A 17,153-nucleotide genomic window follows, 5' to 3' on the forward strand; every position below is an offset into this window, starting at 1 on the left:
GGCTGAGCAGAAGAATAGTCAAGAAGTTAAGATGTTGTGAAGAATATTCAGGTATTTCTTTTTTTGCATTTGTCCTGCTTTATTCCAACTGGAATCGATCAAATGAGGATAGGAAGCGGTTTCAAGTTGGAATGAGGGTCATATACCCCACATCACGATTTGGTGCAAATGGTAGTGGGAACGACCCTTCCCAAGCTTGCTTTCTCCTGAAAGGGAAGAGAAAAGCAAGGAGGGTGGTTGGAGCTTATGTGTGAGGGAGAAGGAAAGCTATTTCTGTATAAAATGTTAAAATATTAATATACATGAACGTGTGAATAAAATATGAACACTAAACAAAATTATTTTATTAATATACTATGTCAGTGGAGGGGATCAATGTCTGCATATAGATGTAAAGTGGGTCACAAGGGTAAAAAGTCTGAAAACTAGAGAAATATCCATGCAGACAGAGGCTACTCTCCTTTTTTTTGGCCATGTGTGGACTGGGAATTTGGGAAACAAAGAGCAGCAAAATCCAGGTAATCAAATGGCAACTCCATTAACAACAGAAAGGTAACTTTCCTTGAGATCCAAGCTGCCTCTGTCCTGTGAAGGCTTTGGGCTCCTTTCTTAGGCAGAGAGCATTGGATTTACTCTAACCAAACCACCTAAAAAGTACACCTCTGTGACCCTTATAGCACCTTAATGATATTGCTGGAAGTGGTTCAGATCGTTATGGATTATTGTGCCAAGTGTCAGGACAATTTAAAATAACATCTCCAATATGTCCTTCTTTATTTATACCTTTGTTGTTGCTGTGTGCCTTCATGTCATTTCCGATTGATGGCATCCCAATAATGGCGTTTTCTGAGGCTGAGAGTGTGTGACTCTCTCAAGGTCACCCAGTGGGTTTCCATGGCCGAATGGTAAATCGAACCCTGATCTCCAGAGTCATAGCCCAATGCTCAAACCACTACACCAGACTGGCTCTATGCCTTCCTTTCCCCAAGAACTGGAACTCAGTAGCACTGAACACATGAGTCATAGAGGCAGAATGTCTGGAGGTTTTCTGAAACACACTTCCTGATGCACTCCATGGGGTCATTCCCACTACAACTTGCTCTGGAGCATGATTTGTGGCATATGACCTTCGTTCCCATTCGAAACCACTTCTGATCCTCTTTTGAGCGATTCCAGGTGAAAAGAAGCAGGGCAAATGCAAAAAACCTGGGGTTTCCTGAAATTAGTTTGAAAGTGGTTCTTTTTCAAAGAATCGATTCTGAAACATGCCTAATAAGTGGGAACGCCAGATCAGAATCAATTCTTTCTGAGGGGAAGGACAAATGGCAGAGGGGTGTGTACCATCCCTCCCCTGAGACACCCCCAGTGCTGCCTTTTTGGGTTTTTAGCAATAGAATTGACTGAAATATCAATATATTGGTAAAGCAACTAATTGTTTTGGAGATTTTTCAATTAATTCTTTTTTTTAAAAAAAAAATTGCCTCTCCTCCTCCTCCTCCTCCTCCCAGGTCCCCTGGCCTATTCAACATCTTTATCAATGACTTGGAGGACAGAATTGGGGGCATACTCATCAAATTTGCAGATGATACCAAATTAGGAGGAGTAGCTAATACCCCAGAGGACAGGATCAACATTCAAAACAGTCTGAATAGATTAGAAAGCTTGGCCAAAGCTAAAAAATGAATTTAAACACGGAGAAATGTAAGGTACTGCACTTAGGGCAGAAAAATAAAATGCACAGATATAGGATGGGGGAACCTGGCTGAATGAAACTACATGTGAAAGGGATCTGGGAGTCCAAGTAGACCACAAGTTGAACATGAGTCAGTGCGACACGGCAGCTAAAAAGGCCAATGTGAATTTAGACTGCATCAATAGAAGTATAGTGTCTAGATCACGGGAAGTAATAGTCCCACTCTATTCTGCTCTGGTCAAGCCCCACCTGAAATATTGTTTCCAGTTCTGGGCACCACAATTCAAAAAGGACATTGAGAAACTGGAGCATGTCCAAAGGAGAGCAACTAAAATGGTGAAGTGTCTGGAGGCAATGCCCTATGAGGAACGACTCAGGGAGCTGGGGATGTTTAGCCTGGAGAAGAGAAGGTTAAGAGCTGATATGATAGCCCTGTTTAAATACTTGAAGGGATGTCATATTGAGGATGGAGCAAGCTTGTTTTCTGCTGCTCCAGGGACTAGGACCTGGACTGGAGCAATGGATGCAAGCTACAGGAAAAGAGATCCACCTCAACATTAGGAGGAACTTCCTGACAGTAAGGGCTGTTCAACAGTGGAACACACTCCCTCGGAGGGTGATAGAGTCTCCTTCCTTGGAGGTCTTTAAACAGAAGCTGGATAGCCATCTGTCAGGGATGCTTTGATTTGGATTTCCTGCATGGCAGGGGGTTGGACTGGATGGCCCTTGCAGTCTCTTCCAACTCTACGATTCTATGATTCTATAAACATCCACAGCTTGAAAATGTTTCTTTACAAATATAAATTCCAAAAAGGAAAGCTTGATTTTTTCGTTTTATATAAGGAGAACCATTTTGCTCTCCCATTATATATAACTGGACTTGAGCATCCACAGATTTTGGTATCCACAAAGAGATCCTGAAACCAAATGCCAGTGGATACCAAGGGCCCACTGTATTTTAGAAATTAAGCAGTATGCCCACTTCTTCCCAGTTGAAAGATTAGTGTACTTTCACAATGAAGAATTCCAGAGATCCTCCTTTTTGTGTTTTGGGTGAGAAACTATAGATCTTGCTTTCACACACCTACCCACCAGCATTAAATGAGTGTGTGTGTGTTTAATTTCTGATCTATTTGGGTTTAGCAAGCCCCTACCTGATCTAATAATAATAATAATAATAATAATAATAATAATAATAATAATAATAATAAATTGTATTTGTATTTCCCGCCTTTCCCTGCAGATTGAGGCAGGATTACAGCAAAGAATCAAAACCACAATACAATACAAAATACAATATTATCTAAAAATATAGTCAGTAAAACAACAGCAATATTACTACCAATCACTAAAAAGGCCAAATCGTCGCCATGTGAAATAATCTCTAATCCAGGTTATAGTAAGTAGGTTAACTTGAGTTGGGGTCCCATCCATGTTTCTTTGCACATAATGTTAGTACACTGTGAATTCTTGCTACCCTCCCTTCCTATTAAAAAATATCAGCGCCAAGAGCATTGCTTCAGGCTAGAGGTAAATGCATTGTTTTTCATTGCTAATAAAAATAAAAAATGCATGCACCACAATTTAGTTTTAACATACATCACCATTCTTTTAAGAGCGTGTCTTCATGTTAAATTTATAGCTGGGTTAACCAGCAGGGAGGGAAACAGGGCTGTGACCTCAGGATTGCATAATTAGGAGGTTTAAGATTAGATATGCTTGGATTTGAAATTAACATTATAGCATGTGATAGACCTACTTCAGAAAACACCAGGCTCCCTTAGCTGCCTTCATTTTGGATGACGATTGTTCCTAACTCACCAAGGTATGGAAGCAAGAGATGTAGCATAGCTAGGGTAAGTTAAAAACGATTGCATTATTTCATAGAGCTTATTTCCGTACTTTGGTATTAACATAATTGAAGTTTAATTCTATATATTCTAGGTCATGCATTAGCACTGTGCTGGCAAGATAATTCTGTAAGAGTAAGATTTATATTTTAAGGCATTGGAAAGTATGCACCAAAAACCTATACACAAATACTCTAAGGTGAATCTAGCTGAGTTAAAACAGATTTACTCACAGCCTAGTAAGCGAATATAGGACTGCAGTCACAATGGCAATTTTGTGTACATTTATCTGGAATAAGTACCTGGGATGAGTGAAAAGGGCTTACTTCTGAGTAGCTATGTATAGGATTGCACTATACTTTTTTATGCCTCAAATTATGTAGTGCCTGCTGGTGTGTTACAGTTATTACAAAGTATAACAAAACTAAGCAACAGAAAGGAGAAATACTGCTTGACCATTAAAAGGTACATAAAAATACAAAACTAACTTTTAAAAAAATACTGTACTGTATTGTTATACAATCAGAATCAAGTGAAAGTGTTTGGACTTCAGGAGTACAGTAATATGCATAGTAATCCCCTTCCCTGCCTCGCCCTTGTTAACCCAAAAAGAAGCCGCTTGCAGGCATAACACAAAATAAATGTGTTGTATATATCCTTAAACTTTTTCAGGAAGGGCTGCAAAAAAGCAAATTGCTACCTTAAATAATGTGCAAAAAGTGAGAACAGTTCAGTCTGTGATACTGCCTTTTATGACGATAATACTAATTTAAATCCATGGGATTTATTTCTAAACATTGTTCTTTCAGTGCTTTTTAATAATAATAGTCCCATAACCAGTATACTTAAGGCACAGTGCACAATTTGTGAAATCCCATTAATTTAAATAACTTAACACAACCTTAATATGGAAATTAAAATCAATGCACTCAAGCCTCCACTGAGTCTGTTCTACAGTGATAAGTTCAGTGTAGCATAACCTTAATGCCAATGTTACACCCCTATTAATTTTTTCCATCTCCCATAATTTATAATTTTCCAATTTGTATTTGGTTTATTTCCTGTTTTTTTAAAGATATATATATATATAAATGTATGTTAGAAAGCCAGCTTGGTGTAGTGGTTTTAATGTCGGACTAGGATTTTGGGAGACTGTGTTTTGAATCCCCACTTGGACATGGAAACTCACTGGCTGACCTTGGGCAGGTCAGACTCTCTCGGCCTCAGAGAAAGGCAATAGCAAATCCTCTTTCAACAAATTTTGCCAAGAAGTCCCCATGGAAGGTTTGCCATAAGTTGGAAAGACTTGAAGGCACACAGCAGAAGAACTGTGCATGTTGGCTAGAGAGGGTTAGTCATGAGGACTGTAAATGTGATAAATAAACAGAAGATGCAACATAAGGCTTGCACTATAGTCATTGGATGTTATCAGACAAGGAAAATTGGAAGTATAATCCAATAGCAATCTGAGCGCAATCATGGGGTTTCATGTTATTGCGTGATAGACTACCACACACAATTTTGGGCAATGGCAAGTTATTTTCAGGCAATGGGAAGTCAGTTCGAACGCAATTCTAATTCACGTAAATTCGCTGAACTGGCAAATTCACGTGAATGTGTTCTGGCCCCACTTTCTTTTCATTCAAAATTAAGAGAAATTCCTCCCGTGTGATAAACTCCATTATGATGCCCTGTCAGGGAGAGTGTCAGACAGGGTGACCTGAGAATGGAGATGTGTTGTCTTCTTTGACCAACTTCGCTTGAGGGCAGCAGTGTCTCATCTCTCCCTTTTGCTTTGACATTAGGCCTCCCCTTTCCTGGAAGCCTGACAAACCGACTGGGTTAGCAGAGCCCTCAGCAAGAGTAGGGCAAAATAACTGTTCTGCAGTTGTAATGAGTGCAAGTTATGAAACTCATGTTTATTTTTTTCCAGGATTTGGCATAACTGACAAAAAGTGGACAAATAACCCCATTATACTTTTTCCTCCCTTGAAAACAGGAGTTGGGTCATCTGATTCAGCACTGAATTCACATGTTAGATTTATTAAAATCATGAGATGGGTTTCTCTCTGCCTGAACAATAAGAGCTCTTTGAAGAAGGGCCAGATGTTTAACTGGACTTGACTAATTCAAGCATGGATTCAAACAGAAAAGAAGGTAAGTATGCATTTTTTTTCCAACAGAGGTTAAACTCTGGACATAATGTTCTCTGTAGCAAATGAAAAAGACTTTTGGACTAGATTGAAAAATGATAGTACTTTGGGTTCTACACTGAGGGAGGGGGAATAAAGGCTTCATCCTATGCCCCACAGAAATACAGCATCCTGTAGCTCCAGTTTAGCAAAATGTCTCCATTAGGCAGGCAGATACCTCATATAGGCACCAAAGCTATTTCAGCAGTGAAATTCACTAATAATGTTTGTTGTGTGGGCAAGAGTTCACTTAACAACTTCATTCATGGGTCATTCATTGCCAGAATCAAAACTAGCAATGATGTATTCAAGTCTTTTACTCCAAGTCTCAAGTCAAGTGTCACATCTGTACCTTCAAGTCTCAAGTTGAGTCTCAAGTCCTTGCAAGGTACTTTCAAGTCAAGTCCCAATTCTGGGAGCCACATTTAACAGAAAAAAAGAAGGCAGTGGTGGTGTGGGGGGATGGGAGGATTTTAATAAATGGAAAATAAAGAAGATGTGCCCAAAATTAGGAGAGGAATTCTCAGAGGGCAATAGCAAATGTGTTAGGCAATGGGCTTGAGGTGGAAAGATCTTTCTGAAGCTTTGGAAGTCTCCTCCAATGTGCAGTGGAGACCTGAAGCCCATTTTCTGGATGAAGTTAGATCAGCAAGTTGGTCACTGAAAATATAGAAGTTGCAAGTCAAGTCAGATCAGTGCATTATTTATTGTTAAGTTGAGTCACTGAAGCAATTTGAGTCCAAGGAACTCCGTGCCGCCACCTCTCTAGACCTCTTTAAAAAGAGATTGAAGACCTTTTTATTTCACCATGCCTTCCCCGACGTCCCTTGTTAATGCAATCCTTCCCCTATAATGTGCAATATCTTCAAGTATTTTAGCTGGCCTGGTCTTGTTTTAGTGGTTTTAATGTGTAATGTTTTAGTGGTTTAAACTATGTATTGTATATTGTTTATTGTATTTTGTGTTGCTCTGTGTATTGATCTTTTTTTTGTACACCGCTATGATCTAATTGGAATAGCGGTTTATAAATAAAACGTATTATTATTATTAAGTCAAATCAGAGTCAGTTGCTTAAGTCTACATCACTGAATACTAGAGATGGCTCATCTATCTTTTATGGCTGTATAGTGAGGATTTCAGAGGTTCCTTGTTACCTGGCTCCATTATGAGCAACACCCGTTGAAATGCCTTAATTCTGTACAGCAATTAAAGATACCGGAGTCATCCAGCTTTCATTCTGGCGCCTCTGCCTACCATCTTGATCCTCAGCACTTGTGGCCTACATTTTGGAGAAAAGCTACAGCAGTTGACATTGGCTGCTCTTTCCTTTAGGGAACTACAGCGAGGAGGACTGAAGTCAATTTTAAATGCCTAGTGCTGCTTATGTTGGCTAGATTTCTGTATTTAATTAGGTAACATTCATATGTGATATAAATAGCTTATACAATTAGAATGAGGCCTGAATGTTCTTTATAGTGTGGTTTGTGAGTGCTATAAATGGGTGCCTTTTAGTTTAGTTTCATACTGTACTTCAGTGCTGTTACTCTATTAAACAGATGACCATTGTATTAGTAGTGCAGTAATTTCTATCCTGTAACAAAAACTTTGTTTTTAAAAGCTTATTTAAAGATTCAAATGCAGCATGAAAACACTTTCCCATAGATGGAAAAAATATGGCCTGAATCTGATTATTAGTCCCAATTAAACTGGGTGGATTGATTCAGTGATACCTTGGTAATGCAACACATATGTAAGTTCTGTTGATTCAGTGGGTCTACTCTTGTTGGGACTAATAATAAGATTCAGCATTGAGATCTCAGTAGTGCTCAATTCGTTGCTCTTTCCTGCATTGTGTAAATTGGCACTTCTCATGCTATCTGTTGTGGAGGACCAGGAATGTTTTTTTCAGTGTGCCAGGGACTTTACCACCATATTTATGCCCACTGGCTTCAATTGTTATTTATTCTCTACAAAGTTGTCAGAAAACAGCAGCCAGTGGCTCAGAGACTAGTGCCAGTCCAGGGAACACTTTTGAGTAGCACTGGCATAGATAATGACATTTGAGCCTTGGTCATTTTTCACTGATTTGTTAAAACGACTGATTCATATTCCTAAGCTAAACAAGGCCAATTTCTGTCATAGGCTTTATCTCTTAGCAGATATATTTCTATTTGAGAGCGACCACTTTTTACATTTTGTTTCTTTTTACCTAAAAACTCAGTAGTTGGACTTAGCCCTAGTATTTGCAGGTGGAAACTGATGGAGTTCTGTCAGCCCATACAATTAAAACAATGCCTATTTGTCTTCATGTCATGCACCTGTTAAGAGTCCTGGGCCTGCATGTTTTATAGGGAATTCAGCGGTCTCTCAGGTTATGACAGGGACAGGCAAAATAAGATGTGCAGATGACCGCAAGTCTTTTCCCCCCCTTCAGTATCCAAGCCTACTGACCTCCAGATCTTTGGCCAGAAAATTAGTCAGCCATAAGTCATAAAGCCAGAAGCCACCTGGAGCCATTCTTCTATTTCTTGCATTGCCAGTGTGAAGAGTTTAATGGTTATGTATATGAGGGAATTTCAGTAGATGTTCCTTTTTACTCGGTTGTAAGACAAACAACAACCTGCTCACATTTTCTTTTCTGTTGTTCTTGTGTGCCTTCAAGTCATTATTGACTTATGGCGACCCTAAGGCGAACCTGTTGCAGGGTTTTCTTGGCACATTTCTTCAAAGGGGGGGGGGGGTTGCCATGTCCATCCTCTGAGGCTGAGAGAGTGTGATTTGCCCAAAGTCACCCAGTAGGTTTACACGGCTGAGCTGGGATTTGAACCTTGGTCTCCAGAGGCATACTCCAACATCCAAACCACTACACCACACTGGCTCTCTTCTACACAATCATTAAAGCTACCGGAGCTTTTTTCAGTTTTTACTCTGGCAACCCTAACTCTTTCAGGAAGGGAAAGGGCTTTTTCAAAGCCAGAGGGGATAAGGAAAAAAGATTTGTCTGTCCCAAAAACAGCACTCCCCCATCTTAAAATGGTCACCCCAATGCCTCCTAGAGGTTTCTAGGGGCATGTCTAGCCATAGTGGCCAGGAATTGGGGGGTGGTAGGCAGCACAGAGGGAAGGTGCAACCTTCCAGGCTCATGGGGACCCTGCTGTGCCCCTCAAGTCCTACAAGTTGCCCAATCCTGCTTTATAAGGAAGGAAGTAGTGGTTTGAGTGTTGGACTATGGAGATTATCACATGGGGAAAAGGACATCCTTTTCCTTTCCTTATCACATGAAAGACTTTCAGATGACATCGAGCTTATCTGGATATTATCCTGTCAGTGAACTGGAAATGTCTGCGATTGTGTGAAAGACTTTCAGATGATGTCACGTTTATCCCATCATTATCCCCTCAGGGAAGCAGAATTGTCCTGTCATTCTGCATTAATGGAAGAACCCATTATTCAAAAGTGACAGGACAATTCCACTTCATTGCACACACATTGCAATGTGTGTGACAGTCTTTTGTGCAATTTTGCGATAAGGACGGGATAAGGATGGGAGCAATCTGCTTTATTCTCATCCTTCCCACCCACCCCCATCCCCATCTGATAATCTCCTATGACTGTGGAAACCATGGTTTGATTTCCAGCATGGCCATGAAACCCACTGTGTGACCTTGGGCAATCACATGCTCTCAGCCTCAAGAGAAGGCAAAGGGAACCCCTCTCTAAACAAATCCTGCCAAGAAAACCCCATGATAGATTCATCTGCAGAGAAAGGCAGCATATAAATGAAATGAAATAAAATAAAATAAATAGGTTCACCTTACGGTTGCTATAAACTGAAAATGACTTGAAGGCACACAACAGCAACAACAAGAGCAAAGACCCAGGGACGTAGCCAAGGGGGGGGGTTTTCTTGAGGTCTGGACCCCCCCCCTTCCGTTAGAAAAATGAATGGTGTGTGCTGCTGCGCCGCCGCACCCAAGCCCCATTATAATGGTGGCACTTAGTCTGGACCCCCCTCCCCCTTCCTAAAATCCTGGCTACGTCCCTGAAAGACCAAACAACATCAGTGAGAGAAATGAAGCAAAAATAAAAAGGAGACTACACCGAGATAACAGCAGTCCCATTACTACTGATAAAGAGTTAAGGATGTAGCTATGAAATGAGGCCCCCATAGGAATTCTGCACCTGCCAATTAAGTTTTCCTTCAGTCCCCATATAGCATTGTAACTTAAAACATCAGTTTTAACATTTAGAAAAAGAGTTGAGGCATCCAAAGAAAAGGGGCAGACAAAACCAAGGATACCACAGTTATAGGAGTTTTAAGTGTGAACAATTTGCAGAGTCTCTCTCACTGCAATGCTATAAATTTGGGGACTGAAAGAAAATATAATTGGGGGGGGGGGGGGCAGAATTCTTCTTTGAGGAATAATTACCTCATTTTGTTCTCCATGTAGCTACTCCCCTGTGGAGTGAAGGTCTTTGTGGTGCAAATGCCAATATATCATTGGATTTTATCATACTGGGGCTGATTTTGGCATTAATGAGAGATTAAAGTGCATTTAAAGCATCCCGCAAATGATGTGGAAATGGCAAGTAACTGCACAGATGTTTATCACATGCAATTGCCCAAATAAAAGTGATATCGGAAATACATTGTCGCTGATATCCCGAAAGCAAAAGATGTGCATTAAAGCTTCTTTGTGACCACTTTAATGGCTGGTTTTGTGCAGCGTCATGTGAAATCATTACACATAATTACGCGATTTTTCCAGGATATTCACATGATAAATTCCTGATCTCCTTTGTGTGATAACTTCTTAGAGACATAAGCATGTTGGTTGCCCTTTATTTACCAAATATTTCTATTTCTGCTGGAGATGGTTCAAATTTCAACAGATTTCACCAAATCCTTCTGTACTGTTTCCAGCGCTAAAGAAAAACGTCAAAATTGTCATACTGACTAGGTACTCTTTGCTGACTATCTTGCAGAGGAAGGGTTGAAATTGAGGTTCCCAACTGTGATTTTAGTTGTATATAAGCAGGTTTTGGTAAAAGCAAAATTCCAGGTCAATTATAATAGTTTTGTGGATTCTTACAGTATTTGTTAGTCTTAGACCTCATTCCCACTATCAAAAGAATCGGATTGCTGAGCGAATTAAATGACCCTAGTTTCCATTTGAAACTGGTTCCTGTTACGATCTGATTGAATAGAGGAGATTTCTCTTCTTGACAGTCCAGAGACAGTCTCTGTCATGCAAGGCAGAGAATATTTGAAGAGATGTTATAGTGAGGATGGAGCAAGCTTGTTTTCTTCTGCTCCAGAGAATAGGACCTGGAGCAATGGATTCAAACTATGGGAAAAGAGATTCCACCTCAAAATTAGGAAGAATTTCCTGACAGTAAAAGCTGTTCCACAATACAACATACTCCCTTCTTTGGAGGTTGTTATACAGAAGCTGCATGGCTATTTGCTTTGGGTCTTCCTGCATGACAGGTGGTTGGACTGGATGGCCCTTGCGGTCTCTTCCAACTCAGTGATTCTATGATTCTAGCCGTGTTCCCACTGGTTTATAATGCGGATCAGGACGCGAATCATGGGTGCATCGTTTCCATTTGAGTGCGCATTCAGTTCGCATTGTTCCGATATCATTCCCATTGGAATTCGAATATGAATCGATTTATCCTGAAAAACCTGAATTATTAGTCAATAAACCAGTTTAAAAAAACAGCGGCTTTTTAGTGAGTTTTCCTGTGCCTCCCGAGTCTGAATCACGGCATACGGATGGGAATGACAAGGGTGTCTGATCCGGGAACTTGGGGATGGGAGGAGCAGTGCTCAAGGGGCTGGCCTGAGGGTGTCACCCGCTTGTTCTTTTTCCTGCATTACCTAAATAAATAATAAATAAAATAAAATATTTATTTATATCCTGCCTTTCCGCAGATCAAGGCGGCTTACAGTATAAAATGTAACAGTACAATAAAACCAACAAGGAAATTACAGTTAAAATAACAAGCACAGGTTAAAATAACAATGTCCAGCTAGCTCGAGATAACAAAACAATAACAGTGGTGGGGGGAGGGGAGGCAGCATAGAGGACAGTTAGGGGAAAGCCTGTTGGAATAAAAAGGTTTTTAACCCCTTTTTAAACTGGTCAAGGGAGGTGGCCGAGCGGAGCTCGCCGGGAAGCAAGTTCCAGAGCTGAGGGGCCGAGGTGGAAAAGGCCCTCTGCGTTGTTATAACATATTTCGCATCTGGAACTCTCAGTAATTGCTTCCCGGCAGATCTGAGTGTGCGGGGCGGATTGTATGGAGAGAGGCGGTCCTCCAAGTACCCTGGGCCCAAGTCATTTAGGGCTTTATAGGTAATAACCAACACCTTGTATTGGGCTCGGAAGCGAATAGGCAGCCAATGTAGATCTTTTAATACTGGTGTTATATGGCTGGCCCTGGAAGTTCCAGTAACTAGTCTTGCTGCCATGTTCTGAACCAATTGTAGCTTCTGAGTGTGGTACAAGGGTTGCCCCATGTAGAGCGCATTACAGAAATCCAATCGATAGGTTACCAGAGCATGTACCACCGTTTCAAGGTTCCCACGGCTCAGGAAGGGTCGCAGCTGGCGTATCAGCCGAAGCTGATAACAGGTGCTTCTGACCGTCGCGCTCACCTGAGGTGTAAGGTGAAGCAACGAGTCTAGGAGCACCCCTAGACTGCGAACAGAGTCCTTCAAGGGGAGCGTGACCCCGTTCAGGACAGGTGGACAAACCTCCAATCCCGGACCGGGGGAACCTATCACGAGCACTTCCGTTTTCTCTGGATTCAGTCTGAGTCTGTTTTGCCTCATCCAGCCCATTACTGAGTCCAGACAGGCATCTAGAGGAGAAATGCCATCCCTGGTCACTGCATCAGTCGGAGACACAGAGAAATATATTTGGGTGTCATCAGCGTACTGATAACACCGTGCCCCGTGTCTCCGGATAATCTCTCCCAGCGGTTTCATGTAAATGTTAAATAGCATACCTGTGCCATTCCCCCCGTTTGCATAGTCTTTCCCCCGGTGGAGTGGGAAGCAGGGTAAGGCGATCGCGCTACATTGACCTCCAAATGCAGTAAACACATTACTCCCCCTGCAACCTCCCCCCTGCTCTACATTCATAGACCAACGTGTGAGGAGACCCATTGAACACCATTTTAAACTATTCTTTTTTCGCCTCTGCCTGAGCGCCTGAGCAGCAGATGGGCTTTGAAGTACATGCCTGCTTGATCGCCCCCCAGACAGCCCAGGGAACAATGGGGGAGGCAAAGGGATTTGGGGGGAATAGAGGCTCCTTCTCTCTTTCCCAGAGGAACTATGGGAAGACACAGATGAGCCTGGACGCCAAGGGATTTGAGGGGAACAGAGGCTCCTCTTCTCTCTTTTCCAGAGGGAGTCTGGGGAGACACAGAAGAGGCTGGATGCAAAGGGATTTGGGGCAAATAGAGGCTCCTTCTTCCTTTCTCGGAGAGGAAAAGCCAAGCTCCAGCAACTCCCTCCTTTGTTGTTGTTGTTGTTGTTGTTGTTTGCCTTCAAGTCATTTTGGACCAAGGCAACCCTATCCTGGGGTTTTCTGGTCCTCCTCTTCTCCTCCTCTCCTTCTTCTTCTCCTTTCTTCTTCTTTTCCTTCTCCTTTCTCTTTCGCCTTCCTCCTCCTGATGTTCTCCATCTCCTTTCTCCTCCTTTCCCCCTTTCTCCTTCTTTTCCTGCTTCTTTTCTTCTTCTTCTTCTTCCTCCTCCTCCTCCTCCCTCTCCTCCCGGTGTGTGTGTGTGTGTGTGTGTGTGTATGCTGGAGTGTGGAGGGCTTTCTGGGGCTTGCCTTGGGTGGGTGCCGCTGCCTTCCGGCCCTGGCTAGAGCAGGCCCAGAGCCCTCCCGTCTGTGGGGGCCCTGCTCTTCTCTCCCCCCCACACTTTGCCCCAAGATGGCTCCCTCCAGCAAGACCCCTGGGGAGGCTCTTCCCAAGTGTCGGACACCTCCTGTGTTGTCGTTTCATCATCAGGTGGTTTTAGTGGCAAGCTTTGCCATTGCCTTCCTCTGAGGCTGAGAGTGTGTGACTATCTCAAAGGTTTTCTTGGGGTTTGCCTTCACCTTCTCTTAAGGCTGAGAGAGTGTGACTAGCTCAGTGGGGTTTTTTAATGCCCAAGCAAGGGATTGAACCCTGGGCCTCCTCCACCAATGCCTCCTGCTGCACTTCCTGAGATGCATTTAACCTCAGAGGTGATCCAAAATCTCCATGTCTTTGAATTCAGTTTTATTATTATTTGAAAGAAAGAAGTTGGCAATAATAATAATAATTATTATTATTATTTGAAAGAAAGAAGTTGGCAGCATGAGCTTTCCTACAGCCTTCTTCCTCAGATGCATTTAGTCTCGCAGGTGATCCAAAATCTCTGTCTTTGAATTGTATTCTTCTTCTTATTATTATTATTATTATTATCTGAAAGAAAGAAGTTGGCAGCATGAGCTTTCCTAAAGCCTACTTCCTCAGATGCATTTAGTCTCACAGATGCAACAAGATCTCTATAACATAAGGATTTATATTAATGTTTTTTTATGTTAATGTTTTTAGCTTTTAGTTGGTTATGGCCTCCATTTTTCTCGAATTCCCTGGTTTTGGGGTAAATTTTGTCCAACATTTGACCCACATTTTGGTCTAAATATTGTCTTACAAATTTTGGATTGGGCATTGTGATTTTATGATTTTCGTTTGATGTAACTGTTATGGATTATTTTATGGAACCCGCCTTGATCCATAAAAGAGTTGGGATAATAATTATAATTATAATTATATTTCCCCCGGTTTGGTGGTAGAGAATTATGGCAACCCTACCCCAAAGGAGCCGCACGAGCCACGTCATCGACACGCACCCCATGTAAACAGTGGTGTGCCAAGATGGCGCCCATGGTGCGCAGTAAGACTTGGGACATTAAAAAACATAGGGGCCCCAAATGTACTTTCTGCCCCAGGGCCCCTAAAGGGCTAGCTACGGGCCTGTTCAGAGACAGGTGTATTTAGTAAATGTATACACTACAAATTCATCCCCAGAGTAAATTGTTATATATCAGTTTCACAGACGACTAGATGTTATTGAACTGCAGCTTTGGATCCTTCATGATTTGAATTATATCCAAGTAAAGTGGTCTCTCCACATTCACTGTGGTTAGGGGTGAAGGACCCCCGTGAATGTTGGAAAAACCACAAATAAAAAAACCACTATTCTTTTTACCTGAGAGAACATCTCTCCAGGAATTCTAGGTCCTCCAATGCAACTCTATGGTCAACATCTGTCATAAATTGATCATAGAATCATGCTGGAGGACCTACAAATGCCTAGAGAGATGTTTTCTCTAGGAACTTCTAGGTTCTCCAGCATGACTCTATGGTCAACAGCAGAGTTGCGCTGGAGGACCTAGAGATTCCTAGAGAGAACATATTAATGAAAACTACAAATAATCAAATCCACAAAAAGTCTACGCTGCAAATGTGACCAAATGTATCTTGGAATCAGTGAGGTATTATGAGATGGTGGTGATGACAATAATATTGATATCATGACCTATATCTGAGGATCATTATTCAAAAATGCTTGACAGTTTACTCTATAACTAGTCATAACTAGCACAATGATAGCCTTCCTAGAAGTGTTGGTCATTATCCCATAACCCAGGGGTGGGGAAACCACAGTAAGTTTTAGGGGCCAGATGTCTACCCACTGACTCCTCTCCAGGGTTGTTGATTTCAGGGGGGATTGCTGGGTGGCTCCCATCTCTTGCCATAAATGCACCATATTTCATTGCAACAAAATTCCTATGCTTCTGGAAAATTCATGCAGTAAAACCTGGCAGCTTCAAAGGCAGTGTGAAACTGTGTGTTCCAGAAAAGAGACAGATTTGCATCTTAAGTGGACTGCAAATCGTTATGCCCCCATTTTATATATAGTAAGCCTAATAAGTCCCGTTAATTGACTGGAGTTCTTTATTCCCACAGGAGAAACTGAAAGTGTGCCAGTGATTAATCCTGCAACACAGATTGCTCAGGTAACAATGAGCAAGATGCTCTGAAAAATCCCAACCATGTAAAGAATTTATGAGGCTATTGATAAGTCTCAGGAAAAGTCAGACCCAAAAGAAAATAAAAACAAAATTAGCCAAATAGAAACTTGGTTTCAAATGTGAATTCCATGAATATAGAACAAAAAACATTTCAGATATTTAAAAGGCAGTTCAGTATTACATTCTGAGTATATTATCACAACTGTACTCCTTAATTTTAGGGAAAATAGACTAGAATCTTCACACAATTGTTTAGGGCATGTGTACCTTTGAAACATAACCCTCAACATTTGAGTAAATGATGGGATCCTGATGCATATACACAAAACTATCCCATCACATATGCAGGAGTTACCTGTGTATGTACTGCAATGTACATGGGATTCTAGATTTAGAATATGGGTGTTATCTGGAGAAAGATAGGAACACATAGGTCCCACTGAAATATGTAATTGTTTGAATCTTACCAGTTTCAAGGCTCCTGTATTCCAGAAAGTCAGAATATTTGCCGCTGTAATTCTCAGGTTTATATTTAGTTATCCAAACAACAGTTCTATTACTGTAACCTAAACTATTTTCTGGCAATTCCAAGTACTAGCTGCAACATTTTCTTCCCATCTTGAAGTTGGTTTCTTTTTAATTCTGAGATCAGAATGATAGGTTTACACCTCTACTCCTTTATTATTATTATTTTATTATTTTTTGAAGTGCACCAATGAAACAATATGGACCCAGGGATGACCAGGGGAAGAAAATATGATTTTTAAAATTGTACATACCTTTAGCCTAGCTAGAAATATAATAGGGTTGAAATATAATAGGCTCAAGTGAGTTGACTCTAAAAATGACTCTAAAAACTCAAGTGAGTTGTTCTGAAGGCTTCCCAGAAATCTGAGCGCTGGGGAAAGATTGGAAAGACATGAGAGAAGGACATGCATGCATCCACCCATCCCCATCCCATAAAATTTTCAGAGGCTGCACTTCCAAGTGAATGGTTGAGAATGAAGGCGTGCTTACATTTTCTCCTTTTTATGTGCTGAAGATCATGTTTCTCTCTGCAGGAGTGTGGGTTCATATGAACACACCTCTGAAACTCCACTGGGGTGGGGAAGCAATTAAAGGATCAATTTTGACTAGAAAATAGGCAGCAGGGTGGAGTTTATTAAGCAATTCCCCTTCATATTGTGTCCAGTTCTGGGCACCACAATTTAAGGATGTTGAGAAACTGGAGCGTGTCCAAAGGAGGGCGACTAAAATGGTGAAAGGTCTGGAAACCATGCCCTATGAGGAACGACTCAGGGAGCTGGAGATGTTTAGCCTGGAGAAGAGAAGGTTA

At 41.4% G+C, this 17,153-nt stretch overlaps 2 protein-coding genes across 4 annotated transcripts in view; one reads left to right on the forward strand and one right to left on the reverse strand.

Annotated features, from left to right (window-relative positions):
• The window catches only part of DHX57 (DExH-box helicase 57), a 92,137-nt gene that overhangs the window by 51,117 nt on the left and 23,867 nt on the right, over positions 1–17,153 (reverse strand). The window lies entirely within an intron of this gene.
• ARHGEF33 (Rho guanine nucleotide exchange factor 33) overlaps positions 5,623–17,153 on the forward strand; it is a 44,792-nt gene continuing 33,261 nt past the window's right edge. For all 3 annotated transcript variants that reach the window (XM_089529016.1, XM_089529018.1, XM_089529017.1), the window contains exons 1-2: positions 5,623–5,700; positions 15,753–15,802. In XM_089529016.1, the coding sequence (XP_089385142.1) occupies positions 5,679–5,700; positions 15,753–15,802 (72 nt within the window). In that variant the 5' untranslated portion in view covers positions 5,623–5,678. The remainder of the gene's footprint in view (positions 5,701–15,752; positions 15,803–17,153) is intronic.

This window comes from Sceloporus occidentalis, unplaced genomic scaffold, assembly GCF_023333645.1.
Source record: "Sceloporus occidentalis isolate IW3139 unplaced genomic scaffold, rSceOcc1.0.p SCAF_6, whole genome shotgun sequence".
Taxonomy (NCBI): domain Eukaryota; kingdom Metazoa; phylum Chordata; class Lepidosauria; order Squamata; family Phrynosomatidae; genus Sceloporus; species Sceloporus occidentalis.